Source organism: Blennius ocellaris, assembly GCF_963422515.1.
Source record: "Blennius ocellaris genome assembly, chromosome: 14".
In the NCBI taxonomy this organism is placed as follows: domain Eukaryota; kingdom Metazoa; phylum Chordata; class Actinopteri; order Blenniiformes; family Blenniidae; genus Blennius; species Blennius ocellaris.
In genome coordinates this window covers 14,899,681-14,914,077 of record NC_137663.1, presented here as the reverse complement: position 1 = coordinate 14,914,077, position 14,397 = coordinate 14,899,681, and the positions used below count along the sequence as shown (strand labels likewise).

The following is a 14,397-nucleotide window of genomic DNA, read 5'->3' as shown; positions in this document are numbered from 1 at the left end:
TTTTGATGATAATAAAGTGTCAAACTTTGTTTTAGAAAGTCTAAGTTGTTCTAAAAGGCCGTGATAAAGTTATTATTAAAGTATATGTCCTTGCCAGTATGTCCAGGTGTCCCAGTTGACTTGCAGAGGAGGAAAGTCTTGTACAGAGATCAAGTGTTGGCAAGTAAGAATTGACACGAGAAAGAAAGGAAAAATCATGGACATATTGCACGTAGGAGGAAAGTGTCAGAAAATGTGTTTGAAAGAGAATTTTAACACGGAACATTCCTATTCGGACATGCTGTCAAAAAATGGATGATATTACTGTTAGAGTGAGAAATCTGTGCTTGTCTTTGAATAACTAACAGCCTATCTGTTCAGATATACTGTATTTAATCTGGATAGGCACATTTAATGCAACAGTCCTTGAAATATTACCACACAGGAGGAGCGAGAAGTAGAGCTTAGCTGCCTCTTCCAATGAAAACGTTTTCAATGTTTTGTCTCATGTCTGGCCTTATCAGCAAATCAAACAGCTGTGAAGTCACTACAGGAAATCCTGTTGACCGGGGAGTATCCCTCCTCTTCTGATGGGAGATAACACTTTAGTCTTAATTGTAAAAGAGGGGTTTTTGTACTAAAGACTAAAGTGTCTTTATTATGCAGGAACTTCACTTTGCAGAATCACACATGCTTAAACAGTGAGATTTTTTTTAATTATTATATTATTATAGTATTTAAATGAAATGTTATACACAGGTTTTGTTAAGCGCTGTGTGCATTGTGTTTTATCTAAACAGCCTCTCATGTGACCAGTATATTTGTATCTGAACCCTTTTGACTAGTTGACCTGATTGTATTGTTGCATTTTTCACAAACGTGCTGTGGTGATCAAGACGCATTTGTATAAGGTCTTTATGCTTTTTTCTTCTTCCACACAAAACTCTGTTATGCTACTTTTTCAACATTGTGACTTACACTTAACCAATGTACAGTGTCAGTAATGACCAAGTAAATAAATAAAGCACAATCGTTTATAACTATAGTCACTCTTTGCAGAATATTTTTAACATCATTATTTATCTGTGTCTGCCGTGGGTGGAGACTAGATATATTTAAAATTTTATTTTATTTTAAAACCTCTCTTCATGGACTATAAAGGTGTTCTGCCTTAGAAACTGCTCTATCATTGTTATCTGAGTTCACATTCAGCCATGTGAATACTAGTTCTCTCTTACAGACATCACATTCAGTAAAGGCCTATTGATGGTAAAATCTCATTCTTTATTCTGCTTAGTATTTATGTTGTTTGGCTCCAGTGTGACACGTATGAAATTCGCTCAACAAATAGTAATAACAGTACAAATAAAAGTGCATATATCTTTTTTAAATGTAGGTTAAACGTGTACATTAGTAGATAAGAGTAACAAATAATTGGCAGTTACTGTAGTACCGTGTAATGCAGAGCGAAGTGCAGACAGACACGTGTAATTCTTCACACTGACCTTAAGATGGCGATATTGGGTCGTTTTTGTTTTACTGAGTCACACGGTATGACAGTGCTAGAAATTTCAGCCTGGATGCATATGTGTGCATTTTTTTTTCAATGGGAAATACAGTTAGTAGGCTATAATGCAATTTTAAGCCTGGACTTCTGGGAATGGAACACAAAAATGAGTTCTTTTCTTTTTTTTCCCTGAGCCATTTATAGTGCATTATCACCTTAATGGCAGGCACGAAGGGCACAATATACCCAGAGGGCACATCAATTGAAACACAAGTGAGGAGAGAACCTGAGAGGAAAAGAGACAAGGTCACAGAGAATGGACTTATTAAAAATAATAATAAATAAATAAAGGGATGTTTTTGCCCTGGCTCTCACAGACAGACAGCCTGCTCAGCTGATGATGTTAGGTACTGCAGAGGAGAAAGGCGAATCAGCACTCTCCGCCACCCCCCCCCCCCCCCCCCCCCCACACACACACACACACACACACACACACACACACACTGTAGCACTCCCACTTGTCCGAGAAGCGTGATGCTCTGCGGTGCTGCACACTGAGGCAATCGCCACCAGCTGTTTATTTCCCAAACGAGATCAAGCAGGAAGGAATCGCAATTCAACCGCATCCAGACCTGGCACGAGGTAAGACTCCAAAGATGCTCAGCTACACGTCAGGAGGCAGACAGGACACCTTGGATCATACCAAGATGGCATGGAATATGCTAGAACGTGTAGGACACGATTAGAGAGAATTGCCTGCAGGGGAGGTAAACAGCCCATCACTTAGTATCAAAGTAGTATTATTTAGCTTGGTATGTTGATAAAACACAAACTGTGATAGAGGATTTATTTTGTAAATGAGAGGAATAGTGCAGCCAAATGACCGTCACCTTCTACTCTGAGTCATGTCCTGTTTTCAGTTTAGTTTTGGCCAGAGTTGGATCCGTTAGGTCACAGCATCTCAAACGTCGTGGCCTCCTCACTACTTTTTTTTTTTTTTTTGCTGTTACGTATCACTGACATGACCTTAACCAAAAGCAATTCACCACCCACGGGTATCACTGTTTGAGTATTTTCATTTGTTTTTATGTCTTGCATGTTTTTCAAAGGTGGACGGGCACTTTTCCATCATGCTCAGGTCTGTGTTTATATCCGGACTGTTTGGAGGTGACAATATTTTTTTTTTCCATCCTTGATAATTATGCTCTAATTTAAGCAATATAATTTCGTCTTAATCTTAATTCTGTCTGTTTTGCAATAGTGCTGTTGGTCCCGGTCCATTGTGACTTGATCACTGTGTGCTATGAAGAAGACAATGACCTGAGAGTCGACTGCCTTATTGAGCCCAAGTCCAACCAGTACCCCAACTATGAATTCTCTTGGTCCTCTGGAACCAAGGAGACCGTCATTAATACCAACGTGTCCGGTTCATCAGCAGACGACCAGTTCAAAAATAAAAGCTACGTGGAGAACCTGGAAAATAACAGATACAGAATGACCCTAAAAGGCTTCACAGAGACTCTCCCACACAACACCACTTATTTGTGCAAAATCTCTGGTGTTCTTGCCAAAGTTGATGTGGAGAAAAGTAAGTGTGTGTGTGTGTGTGTGTGTGTGTGTGTGTGTGTGTGTGTGTGTGTGTGTGTGTGTGTGTGTGTGTGTGTGTGTGTGTGTGTGTGTGTGTGTGTGTGTGTGTGCATAGTGTAAAATCTGAAGAACGAAATATGTGAATACCTGAGTAATCCAATACATTTTTATTAACGAAAACTTTCTCTTTAAACGTTCCTTCCTCTGCAGGTCATCTCCTACCCTGTTCTGCTGTCAGTGTATTTCTGAGAAGCTCCTGGTCTTGGATCGCTTGTGTGCTGCTCTTCTTCTATTACACGCGTACCTAAAGACAGCAACTAAGAAAAGCAAGCAGGCATGTGAAGGCATGTCCACATCCAGCCGCCACCCTTGCTTCTGCCCATACCCACAAAAACGCAACACACTGTATACTCATGTATATTATATATGGAATATATTGCACTTGTTTTCCAATAAAGACACACAACCATTTTCTTCCAACAGTGTGAGTGATGTATATTATGAAAACTAATGTGTCAAATTATCAGACTGTGAATAAATGTGTAATTGATGTTGGTAAATGTATACAGATTTGGTCTTGTTCTGTTGTTTTAGAAGGCTGAAGGAGGCGATTGAAGGTGTCTTTTCATTTGCAAATGAAAAGCCATATCTGTTAATATTTCTGATTTATTGTATGTCTATATCATGAAATAAACACCGTCGTTGTTCACCTCATTTGTCATGTGCATCTCAATTGCACTTCATATGTCATAACAGGACAGATTTAACTTACTTTCAATTGTACTAAATACTGTCATACATGTCAGTGTTTCACAGAAAACATAGCAAAGAGGACCTGAATGTACCAAAAACACAAAATGTAGATATGCCTGCGGTCCAGTAAGCTAATAGTGACATTAATAGAAAAGCAATATTGATGATATAGAGGAAAATTCTATTCAAATTTAATTGTATGGTGCCAAATACAACACTTTTAGGCACTTTTACAGAGACAAATCCAACATTTACACATGAGTGGAAAAGAAAAACTCCCTTTTAACAGGAGGTAACCTCAATAATTATATAAATAAACCTCTATGAAGTTCAGTTTCTAAGTTGGTAAGCACACAACTGAAGATTTTTAGTTTGCAAAAATCCCAATGGCTTCCACATTATGGTCAATAATTGCACCAAACATTTAGAGGGTGAAAGGCCCTTAATACTTATTCTTCTGCAGACCTAAAACCTGCCTCTAGCTATGTGTTTTATAGACACATACTACAATAATAAATTAGAACATGCACTTGGTAGATCGCAGACCTTCGCCAACGCCACATATAGATACTAACTTGCTTGTCATACAGCAACCATCATCTTGTGAAACACTGAGCAGTTGCACACAGATAAACCACTACCAAAGTCAATGCACACACACTGCTGTTTCTGGATATTTGCAGAACCTAGATATTAGTTGCAAGCCCCGGAGCATTTCCATGGCAACAAACACTGATCACCTCTGATCTTGAGGTGCCTCTCCCATCCACTCTGTATGGGACATTTTTTTGTGGATTTTGGAGATTTATTCTGTAATAGTTAACCATTAACATCTTAAGCTCCAATCAATTTGTCCTTGTCGTGTCATGCATTTGGGTGGGTAGCTGGCAAAAAACATACATACATACATACATACATACATACATACATCCATACATACATACATACATACATACATACATACATACATACATACATACAAAGCATCTTTGGCTAAGATAATTATGAGTAACAAACTAAAAACCTGTGAGACGTGACTAACATCAAAGCGTGATAAATATCCTAAATGTTTTTCTCTGGTTTTCTGATGCGCATCTTTACAGTGAACATTCTTGACCCTCGGCGGGAGCCGTAGCCTCTGACAACACAGTTATGGCTGCTTCCACAGGTAGTAGTAAAGGACCCGAGCTTTCCAAGGCTGAGTACCTAAAAAGATACTTATCAACCGACGAAGACTCTAAAAAAGCTAAAGGCAAGATAAAGAAGAAGCGACGCAAGGTGCCCGAAAAAGGGTGAGTGGAGAGTTACAATTAATCCGAGATGTTGTTCAGCGTGTTATTAGCTGTAAAGCTAACGTTAATCGGCTGTAACGTCCGAGCGCCTTTTCCCCTTTCCACGGTCCAACTTCACAAAATCGTGTTTTCTTCTCTTTTCTTGAAGGCTGAAGATCGTAGACGATGATATCGACTGGAAGCAATTAGTCGAAGCGCAGGAGGAGAAGGAAGAGGAAGAGGACGAAGCTCCAGTGGTAAGTTTGCGTTAGCTGGGCAGGCTAACGGGAGCTTCATTCATTACAAGTGAGAAACACATTGCTGCCTGTCTGATTGTTTGTTGCAGCTAGAGTTCGAATTACGGGGGAGCTAAGGGGAGCTGGGCTCCCCTGAAAGGGACCTGAGCTCCCCTGAAAGCCTAATTTGAAAAATTTAGGGGGAGCTCTAAAAACACTGGCGCATACCTATTCTACAAACTTGAGATGTCTGATCGGAAAATAGGGCTCCCCCGAAAGCCACGTTGTAATTCGAACCCTGGTTGCAGCCAAAGAATGTTGGGAAGTCTTTGGATTCAGACTCTACTATTGTTAATATTATTTTATCAGGTTCTAATTAATACTAATTTAACCGTAAAAGTGTTAGTATTTCCCATTCCCATCAGTTCTGCAAAAAAGGTTGTATCTTTAAGAAAACAAGCGATGTAGATAACTTGGAAAAATTATTTTTTTTGCCAGATTTTGATTTTCACCAGTTGTCACTCCATTTGAAAACGTTATTTATTGTTATGTACGCAGATTGCTGAAGTGGTTGATGATCGTCCTGATGAGGTGAAATATCTGGAAGCATTTAGAACCAGCAACAGATGGAAAGTGATTGGAGGTATTGCTGTAGAAGTAGTGTGCTTGTGTGCTCATTTGTGCTTGTAAAAATTTATATATATATATATATATATATATATATATATATATATATTACAAATTGCCCAGCCCTAACTAAATGTGTCTTCTCCTTATAGCTGATGAAAATGAAGACACAGAGGAGGGAATAGGTGAAGATCATCAACCTGCAGATCCGAGCAGCGGTCGCCACGACTCACCCGATGCATCTCCTCCCAGGAGGAGTCGCCATGATTCCCCTGATGCATCTCCTCCCAGGAGGAGTCGCCATGATTCTCCTGACTTGTCGCCTCCGAGGCAACATTCGGGGAAGGCACAAAGTAAAGGTGAGTGCTAATTTATGAGATGGGTTTCATTTTTTTTTCTCTGCGTAAACCTTTGCTACAATGAAAACGGTACCAACAATCACAAGCTCACTCGACATATATCATCACATTTGTACTTGACAAGTAATGATGGGAACATCAATGGTTTTTTAACCTGAGCGTATGTGATTATTTTATTTTTAAAAAAGAACATATATATTATGAACTCCAAGAACTTTTCTTTTTTTTTTAATGTTATTGACAAATTTATCTGTTGCTGTGTCAGAGTCATCCCCCGACCGAAGAAAGCCCAGCTCATCTTTGTCAAGTAAAAAGCATTCATCTGATTCCTCTCGGTCATCACTGGCTAAGAGGGCTCAAACTCGGGCCGATTCCGACTCTGATCAGTCACCACCGAGGAAAAAGCCACCAAAGGGCAAAGCTTCAGACTCCGACCAGTTTCCTTCCCGGATGCACTCCAAAGCCAGACGAGGATCAGATTCTGACCAGTCGCCGCCTAGGAGGCGAGGACGAGACTCTGATGGAGATTTGTCACCCCCTCGTAGATCTGGCCAGCCACAGGTCAGCTAACCATATTCATTTTGAGGTTGATATGATATCAATTGTGCTGAAATTGCTGAGTGTTTTGTTTTGTTCTCCAGGGTCCCAGAATGCTTTCTGGTGGGAAGGCTGGTTTGGTTTCTGTTGATGTATTGAGGAAAGAGCAGGAAGATAACCGACGAAGAGAAAAACACAATCAACCACTAGAAGGTTGGATCACTTTTGAAATTATTTTCCTGTCCGCATCAGTAATAAATCTCAAACCTATGTCCACATTTAATTGACAAGATTCAACCATTAAATGGGATTTTATTATAGCTTGATTGATCTTTGTGAAGTTGATGTCATTTGGTTGAGATGACTTTGCGATCCAATTATCTGCCGTGACTAGATGAATCCCGCAATGCTCAGACGGTGTTCCGAGACAAAAGTGGCAAAAGGAGAGATTTGGATTTGGAGAGAGAAGAACAGAAGAAAAAAGCTGGAGAAAAAGCAGCTAAAGATGAGAAATATGCTCAGTGGGGGAAAGGGTAAATCTATGTCATTCTTCCACATATCAAGACAACAAAGACGTTTGGACATGTGCATATAAGAACATTGAAGTGTATCAAATACTTCTTCGAATAAGCTGAATTGTGTTCACAGGTTGGCCCAGGGCCAGATGCAACAGCAGAAACTTGAGGATGCGGTGCATGAAGCCCAGAAGCCGTTGGCACGTCACTACGATGATGAGGATCTTGATCGCATGTTGCGAGAACAGGAAAGAGAAGGAGATCCAATGGCTGCAATGCTCAGGCGGAAAAAGGACCGCAGCACAAAGACACAAGGTTTTAAACATCACTTGTACTTGAGCTAGATATATTTATAATCTCTCAGGGGAAACCTGGATGGGATAGCAGCATCATGAGTTGCCTTTAAATATAAGATAACTTGTGCGGAATGGTTGTTTTCTGCCAATTGTGGTATAATATATGGTTAAAATGGCCTTATTTTTATTTTTGCAGCAAAGCCTCAATATAAAGGCCCTCCACCGCCTCCAAACAGGTTCAATCTTATGCCTGGCTATCGTTGGGATGGAGTTGACAGGTACAGTAAACTATACATAAAACTTGAGATGCATTTTCACTGGAATGAACGTTGTCTTGCATTCTGTCACAAATACCTGAATTTTAGCTGTTGTTGAACTTCCTTGGGTGCATATGTTTAGTGGAATTTTGGTGTGGTTGCAATATAGTAATGATACATTTTTTTGTGTGTTGCAGGTCAAATGGATTTGAAAAGAAACGCTACATCCGGATTTCTGATAAAAAGGCCGTACAGGAGGCAGCTTATAAGTGGAGTGTCGAGGACATGTAAAACCAAGACTTGGGAGCTAAAGAGTGTCACTGTCCATTGAACTACCATATTGCGTAAAACTCCCTCTCGATTAGACATGCTTGGAAAACGGGACTTAATTTTCTGAAAAAAGGAATGAAGCAGCTTTTTCTACTGTTTCACACCGGTTTGATACTGTACATCCGTTTTCAGATTGAACTGTACATAGTCGTGAAGTAACAGAATTTTATGATTTTGTAATGTCTGAATCAATGTGAAACTGGAACAAGGTTGTTTTTTCACAGAATATTAAATATTCTTTTTATACAGTGTTGAACACTCTGTGTCCTTATTGCACATATACATTAAATATTCATGGTGCTGGAAAAAAGCTAATGCCTCAAGTTTGTGATGCTGCAGCCAAATGGATCAAACCATACTTGAGTATGATGGTTAACTGGAACTAATTGTTTGGTACTTACAAGAAACGGCTGATGATGTGAACCACATCTCATAATAAAAACCTCTGATCACCTTCTGTAGATGTACCTCAATGGACTTTACAGAAAAGCTTCCAGTCAGTCTTTCATTACCGAAACCCATAGTAGTCCATCAAACAGACAACCATGGCTTTCAAGCCATTTTTAAATAAATACATTCACTGTGTACAAATTAATCATTGTTCACAGTAAGTACATGGAATCTAATGAGCGAGCAATGAGGTTAGAGATGGAAGTGTTTGGTTGGAGGTTTTCGGGTTTGAATCTCACTGCTGGAACCTGATCACCTCTGCATCATGGCAACCCACCACTCCCAATATGTTTGCAGTTAAGGTTGTCTAAGAACTGGAAAAGTTAAATTAAATTTAAGTTGTTTTTTTTTGTCACTTGGGCTCTCAGACTTTAAACGTGTGTGTCACGATATTTTTATGTTCAGTTTAGTGTTGCTTTAGTTTCTCCTTGGAATTATGATAAATCCAGAATAGAAATTTTGCAAATCTGGTGAAACATCTGAACCTATTGATGGAACCCATACTTTCTGTTGCCTTTGGCATATACAGTATACAAAAGCCACCCTCACTGGATGGCTTGATGATAATGACACTAATTATTTTGATTTTAATTATTATTAATAGAAGTAGTAGTAGTAGTCTGCGTTTGTATACTTGGCATTCTGCCATTTGTGGAATAATTGGCTTTTCTTTATAAAAGTGCCTTGGGATGACTATATAAATACAATTGCATTTAAATAAATCTTTTGGGGGACCAGTTTTGGCCTGCAGGACTTATCTTTACCACTGCCTTACAAGTTTCACGTTGTCCAACTTTATAATTGTATATAAATATAACATTTGTAATGCATCTCTTTATTTATTTATAGTGTTTTTCTTGTGCTGAGGAGTGGTTCATGAGTAAGTGAGTTCTGCAACAATTGCGACTACACAATTTTCAGCACTTTTATTTATTAAACTGTACCTATTTAATCAATTTGCTTTGCAGCGTCATTTTGTCTTCCATTAATTAGCCTATTATCAGTCTGTGGGTGAGTTTCTAGAGTAAGAAATTACAGAGGATCTGAGATGATTCAAAACTATTTTTTAATGCGATGTACCTTTATGCAGACCGACTTGTACATTAAAAATAAAAAAAGCACAAGCATGTCCCACTCAGACACACCCGGGTTCGGAACCATTAAAGCAAAATGCCCTCGTTTCACGACGGAGTGTTTTTCCTGATGCACCAGTCGGTCTCATGTCGTTGGTAAACTTGATGGCGCTCTGTGGGCAATTTTAAATCAACATTTAAAACCAGACCAACTCTTTCTAGTGAAAAAATGGTTGATTGGAACCGGATCGCGAAGGTGTACGCCCCGCTGAAGGCGGGCAGCATCGACGGGACGGACGTGGAGCCTCATGACCGGGCCGTGTGGAGGGCGATGGGCGCCCGATACAAGCCCAACAAGGGCGTCGTGGGAGACCCGCTGCTGACCCTCTATGTGGCCCGTTTGAACCCGCAGACCACCGAGGATAAACTGCACCAAGTCTTCTCGAAGTTCGGGGACATCCGGCGGCTCCGGCTGGTCCGGGACATCGTCACCGGCTTCTCCAAGTGCTACGCCTTCGTGGAGTACAAAGAGGAGCGCTCGGTGGTTCGGGCACGCCGGGACGCCGACAAGCTGCCGGTCGACCAGCACGAACTGTTCGTGGACTTCGAGCAGGAGAGGACGCTGAGCGGCTGGGTGCCGAGGCGGCTCGGGGGAGGACTGGGGGGGAAGAAGGAGTCCGGGCAGCTGCGGTTCGGGGGACGGGACAGGCCCTTCCGCAAGCCCATTAACCTCGGTCCTGGCCCCGGGCCGGAGCGAGGAGGTGGAGGCGGAGGGAGGGACTGGGACAGAGGAGTCCGGAGGGACCGGGAGGGAGGAGGAGACCGGTACAGAGAGGCTGACTGGGGCAGCAGAGAGAGGAGAGAGGACCGACACAGGGGGAGGGAGCGGGAGGAGCACCGGTACAGAGACAGGAGCAGAGACCGGAGCAGACACAGGGACCGCAGATGACTGAATGAATGATGAAAACAGTGGTGGACTTCTGAGTCTGAAATCAAAGTTTGTTACAGATGTAAAGTCACACTTTGGAGGAGTTATGAACTTCATGTTCCTCTCATTGTGGTACAACGTCAATGAGTGAATAAGATCCCTCATATGCTGATTTATGTTCTTAGTTTGTAATGCACCAACGTCTTTTTTCAACCCCCTCCCCACGCCACAAGAATATTTTTTTTTTAATTATGTGTTCAATAAAAGACATATTTGACCATATTAAGATACTGACTTTTTATTGCAAGGATGGCAGACTTTTTTTTCCAGGTGAACATATTCAATATACAATATTTACAGAGCAGTGAAAACAAAATTTGACATGCTTTGCTTCTTGTACTTAATGAAATGCATGTCATTCAGAGTGACTTTAATTGAATTAAGATTTCAAAAAAATTTTCCGAGAAGAAAGTGGTGTCAGCTTGTATTCATAAGATCACTGGTTTCAACCCTGGTCCAGCAGCAGATTTTGTTGATGACAGTAAAACCAAAATCACCTTGATTACCATTACTGAGGACCCTTGAGCAAGGCCCCTAAACCCTCGAATGCTCCTCAATCACTGCACACTGCTTGTCCTAAACTCCTTTGGAATTGGTTACATGCTGAACACTCGTGTCAAAGTACTACTCTGCACATCCTTTTAAATATTTATTTTTGCTATTTCATGCTTCTGCTACTGTAGACGAATGTCTTGGTTTGGTTGATGTCTTGCGCCTCGATCCGCCATTAAAAGCAGATCAGATTTCAGTAGTGACTCAGTGGGTGAATTGTCTTCTCTCAAGCTGACTTGAACTATGTTTGAAGTCATCAATATTCAGCCCTAATGGTCTGGAATGAGCATTAGCTTATTAAGTTATTTCCAATGACTCCACTGCACATCCTCTTGTTTTTTGTTTTTGTTTTTTCTGTCCGTCAGCATTATGGCTCCATTAGCTCATCAGATAGACTTGCTGCCGGGAAATTCACCACCTGTTGCTCTAAAATTGAAGATGAGTCAAGAGTTTCTGTTGAAGATTACTGATCTATAGTGAAACTAAAGCAAAGCAACTAAAATAATAATCCCTTCCTGTTTATTCTGATTCCAATGTGTCTTATTTACGACATGCCCACGAGAAATAACTGGGATAAAATGCAATACAATGTTATTCTAACATAAAGTCACAACTAAAAAGCAGTTTGATGTACAGTGTCGCCCAGGGACACATGTCACATGTCACATGAGGTGGAAAGGTGGTGCACCTTTGATTGTTCTGTACTGTCTGCCATCAACTCCCATTAAAGAGCCTGGTTGTTTTGTCCAGATGAAGCCGCTCTCCGCCTGCCGGCCAGCCGGTAATTCACAGTAGGCCAACCGGGGAAAGTCTCTCTCTGGACTGTGTTGAACTCAATCCTGTGAATCGGAGCACACTGCAACGGATTAGTTGCTCCTTGTTTTAAGCAGCAGGATACAGTAATGTTGAAAAGCTCACCCCCACCTGAAACCAGGGTTGATGCCGATGTTGTCGGGCTGGGGGAGGGCCGGCGTTCGCCTCCTGCGCCAGGAGGATGGAGGAGGGAAATCCTTCTGATACTGAGACTGCATCTCTGTGGTGTCTGGTTGGTGTTTCACCGCTGTCGGCTTTGTGTGATCATAGTCTCCTTCACCATCGCCACCTCCCAGTTCCCCCTCCTTGCTGCTGTTTCTCCTGCCTGTTTGTCTTGAGGACGTGAAAGGAGAATGATGGAAGTCTTGCTGTGTGTCCGAGCCAATCGGGTGTCCTGAAGGGTCACCAAAACAGGTTAAAAAGTTCCCTTGAATTAAATTTTCTCATTGGAAAAAAGCTGCTAACAATGTTTTTTTTCTCCATATAATCTAAAGCAAGGTGGGATTAAGTCATCTTTCAGATCCAAGTTTTGTTTTATTTTATTTTATTTTATTCTAAACATATAGCAGATTCAGTCAACAGAGCAAGAACAGGAATCAGCAAAGCAGCAATATCTGCTGTATATTAAAGGTCCAAGGAGATGGATTTGGATTATCTTTCGGTAAGTCGGCCACTGAAACCTAATTCCACCATCAAGTATCAAACAATTTTTTTTTTGTTACCCTAAAATGTGCTGCTCATACAATGTCAAAACACTGGCACATCTATCTTCCATGGATCTCACCAAATTGCACTGCTTTGATTTCATATGTTCTCTTGTGTCTGGTAAAGGTGGATCTGTGGAGGATTTAAATTGAGCTACTATTTGTCCCTCCACAGTTACTACAAAATCCTCGGAGCCCTTTTCAAAAACGTTTCTTTTGCAAATTGCCTTTTATTGGCACTTTGCTAATATGTTTAATCCCATATTTACTTTCTTCTCAATTGTGCCATGTATAGAATTGAATTAGCTACCTTTAATGGATGGTAGTTTGCTTGATTTGAGGCAGTCATTTCTGCATATTATGATTACCCCAGCATAATCACCAAAGTTTTATGAAGTGATTTTTATTTTATTTTTTCCAGTTTTAATGGCTTCCCCTTCATACTATAGACTTCACACAGTCTTCTATCAAAGCAAAGCGGCATGCTTTATGTGTCGGGTGAGACTGGATGGTAGACCTTGCACTCTGTCTCGTTGTGGGATGGGTCTGAAGCAGAAGGCCTCACGTGATGTGGTTTCCATTTTAGCGGGAGTGTCCGGGTACAGGAGAAGTCCTGGGGAAACAACAGGCAGCAACGTGGGTATTAACAGTGTCTGGTTGGAGTGTCTGTGCTATGTCATGGAAATACTGGTGTTCAAATGAGACCATTTAGAAAGGTTAGACTTTGTTGTTTCTGCTGCTAAAAGCCTTTTCTTTTTTTCTGTTTCCCCTTTGTTTTGCACACTGCTGCGGTGATTACTATTGAAATCTGTCCAATCAGGCTGTTTTTTGGCTATTTTCAGTTTTAATAACCCTCAAGCTCATTTACTAAGAATTTAAGGTCGTAGGCTTTAAACCTAATTTACTTTGACTTGCAAAGAATGTAACTGCAGTGATACTCCGTCATTCCCACAGGTCTCATTTCTGTTTTAAGATTTTTTTTTTTTCCCACCGAATGCATAGTCATAATTTCCTCAGAATGCCAGGTCATAAAATAATGAGGCTATTATAGTACAATGTTGTTGTGGTTATTCCTACGATGGGAGCTGAACATGAACGTTTTAATGTTTCCCAAGGTAGTAACAGAAAAAGACCTTTCGACTTCAAGACTAAAACACATCAATCTGAAGCCCTAAATCCCGAATTGATAATGATCTCAGAATATCAACAATTTAAACAGATTTTAGGATGAAACGGCAATAAACCCTTACCTGCAACTGCTGGTAGCTCCCCCCTGTAGGGCCGAGAGCGCAGGAAGAATTCATGGTGTCGACGAGGGTGTTGCAGGTTGGCATTCTCGAAGAACATTTTGTCTCTTGGCTCCAGGATCACTGGCTTCACCGGAAGGTCTTAATCGATTCGGTCTGATGACTCAATCACTCTGAAAGTTACCAGATGTAATGGTTTCATTTATTGATAGGATTTTTCATATTAAAATCTGGAATTCTAATAGCCGCACTAAGGAATTTCCTGCAGTACTTACCTTATGAGTGGAAAAAGACAAACGTTGTTGCACAAGCTGAC

At 40.9% G+C, this 14,397-nt stretch overlaps 4 protein-coding genes across 4 annotated transcripts; 3 read left to right on the top strand and 1 right to left on the bottom strand.

The window, feature by feature from the left end:
* Positions 1-2,022: 2,022 nt before the first annotated feature.
* Positions 2,023-3,748, top strand: LOC308139426 (uncharacterized protein). Its single transcript, XM_080508873.1, has 4 exons — positions 2,023-2,128; positions 2,596-2,653; positions 2,748-3,074; positions 3,284-3,748. The coding sequence occupies exons 2-4, from the start codon at positions 2,617-2,619 to the stop codon at positions 3,379-3,381; spliced, it is 462 nt and encodes a 153-aa protein (XP_080364999.1). The 5' UTR covers positions 2,023-2,128; positions 2,596-2,616; the 3' UTR covers positions 3,382-3,748.
* A 1,221-nt stretch (positions 3,749-4,969) lies between these two features.
* bud13 (BUD13 homolog) lies at positions 4,970-8,387 on the top strand. The gene is made up of 10 exons (XM_080509388.1): positions 4,970-5,118; positions 5,267-5,354; positions 5,892-5,976; positions 6,113-6,319; positions 6,585-6,880; positions 6,961-7,069; positions 7,251-7,389; positions 7,505-7,686; positions 7,864-7,945; positions 8,122-8,387. Exons 1-10 carry the CDS (start codon positions 4,979-4,981, stop codon positions 8,213-8,215), a joined length of 1,422 nt encoding a protein of 473 aa, XP_080365514.1. The 5' UTR covers positions 4,970-4,978; the 3' UTR covers positions 8,216-8,387.
* Positions 8,388-9,784: 1,397 nt separating this feature from the next.
* On the top strand, positions 9,785-10,987 carry snrnp35 (small nuclear ribonucleoprotein 35 (U11/U12)). The gene has a single exon (XM_080508650.1). It carries the CDS (start codon positions 10,007-10,009, stop codon positions 10,724-10,726), a length of 720 nt encoding a protein of 239 aa, XP_080364776.1. The 5' UTR covers positions 9,785-10,006; the 3' UTR covers positions 10,727-10,987.
* A 1,054-nt stretch (positions 10,988-12,041) lies between these two features.
* On the bottom strand, positions 12,042-14,181 carry LOC308139525 (uncharacterized protein; the record flags this gene model as incomplete). Its single annotated transcript, XM_080508986.1, has 4 exons — positions 12,042-12,156; positions 12,242-12,524; positions 13,352-13,447; positions 14,085-14,181. 4 exons carry the CDS (start codon positions 14,179-14,181, stop codon positions 12,042-12,044), a joined length of 591 nt encoding a protein of 196 aa, XP_080365112.1.
* Between the last annotated feature and the right edge of the window lie 216 nt (positions 14,182-14,397).

Bases quoted from the DNA above. Each gene is read 5' to 3' on its own strand.
- snrnp35 (XM_080508650.1), top strand. From the start codon at position 10,007: ATGGTTGATTGGAACCGGATCGCGAAGGTGTACGCCCCGCTGAAGGCG.
- bud13 (XM_080509388.1), top strand. From the start codon at position 4,979: ATGGCTGCTTCCACAGGTAGTAGTAAAGGACCCGAGCTTTCCAAGGCT. The intron at 6,320-6,584 runs GTGAGTGCTAAT...TTGCTGTGTCAG, and splicing joins GGGGAAGGCACAAAGTAAAG to AGTCATCCCCCGACCGAAGA. The intron at 6,881-6,960 runs GTCAGCTAACCA...TTTGTTCTCCAG, and splicing joins GTAGATCTGGCCAGCCACAG to GGTCCCAGAATGCTTTCTGG.
- LOC308139426 (XM_080508873.1), top strand. From the start codon at position 2,617: ATGCTCAGGTCTGTGTTTATATCCGGACTGTTTGGAG. The intron at 2,654-2,747 runs GTGACAATATTT...GTTTTGCAATAG, and splicing joins TATATCCGGACTGTTTGGAG to TGCTGTTGGTCCCGGTCCAT. The intron at 3,075-3,283 runs GTAAGTGTGTGT...CTTCCTCTGCAG, and splicing joins CAAAGTTGATGTGGAGAAAA to GTCATCTCCTACCCTGTTCT.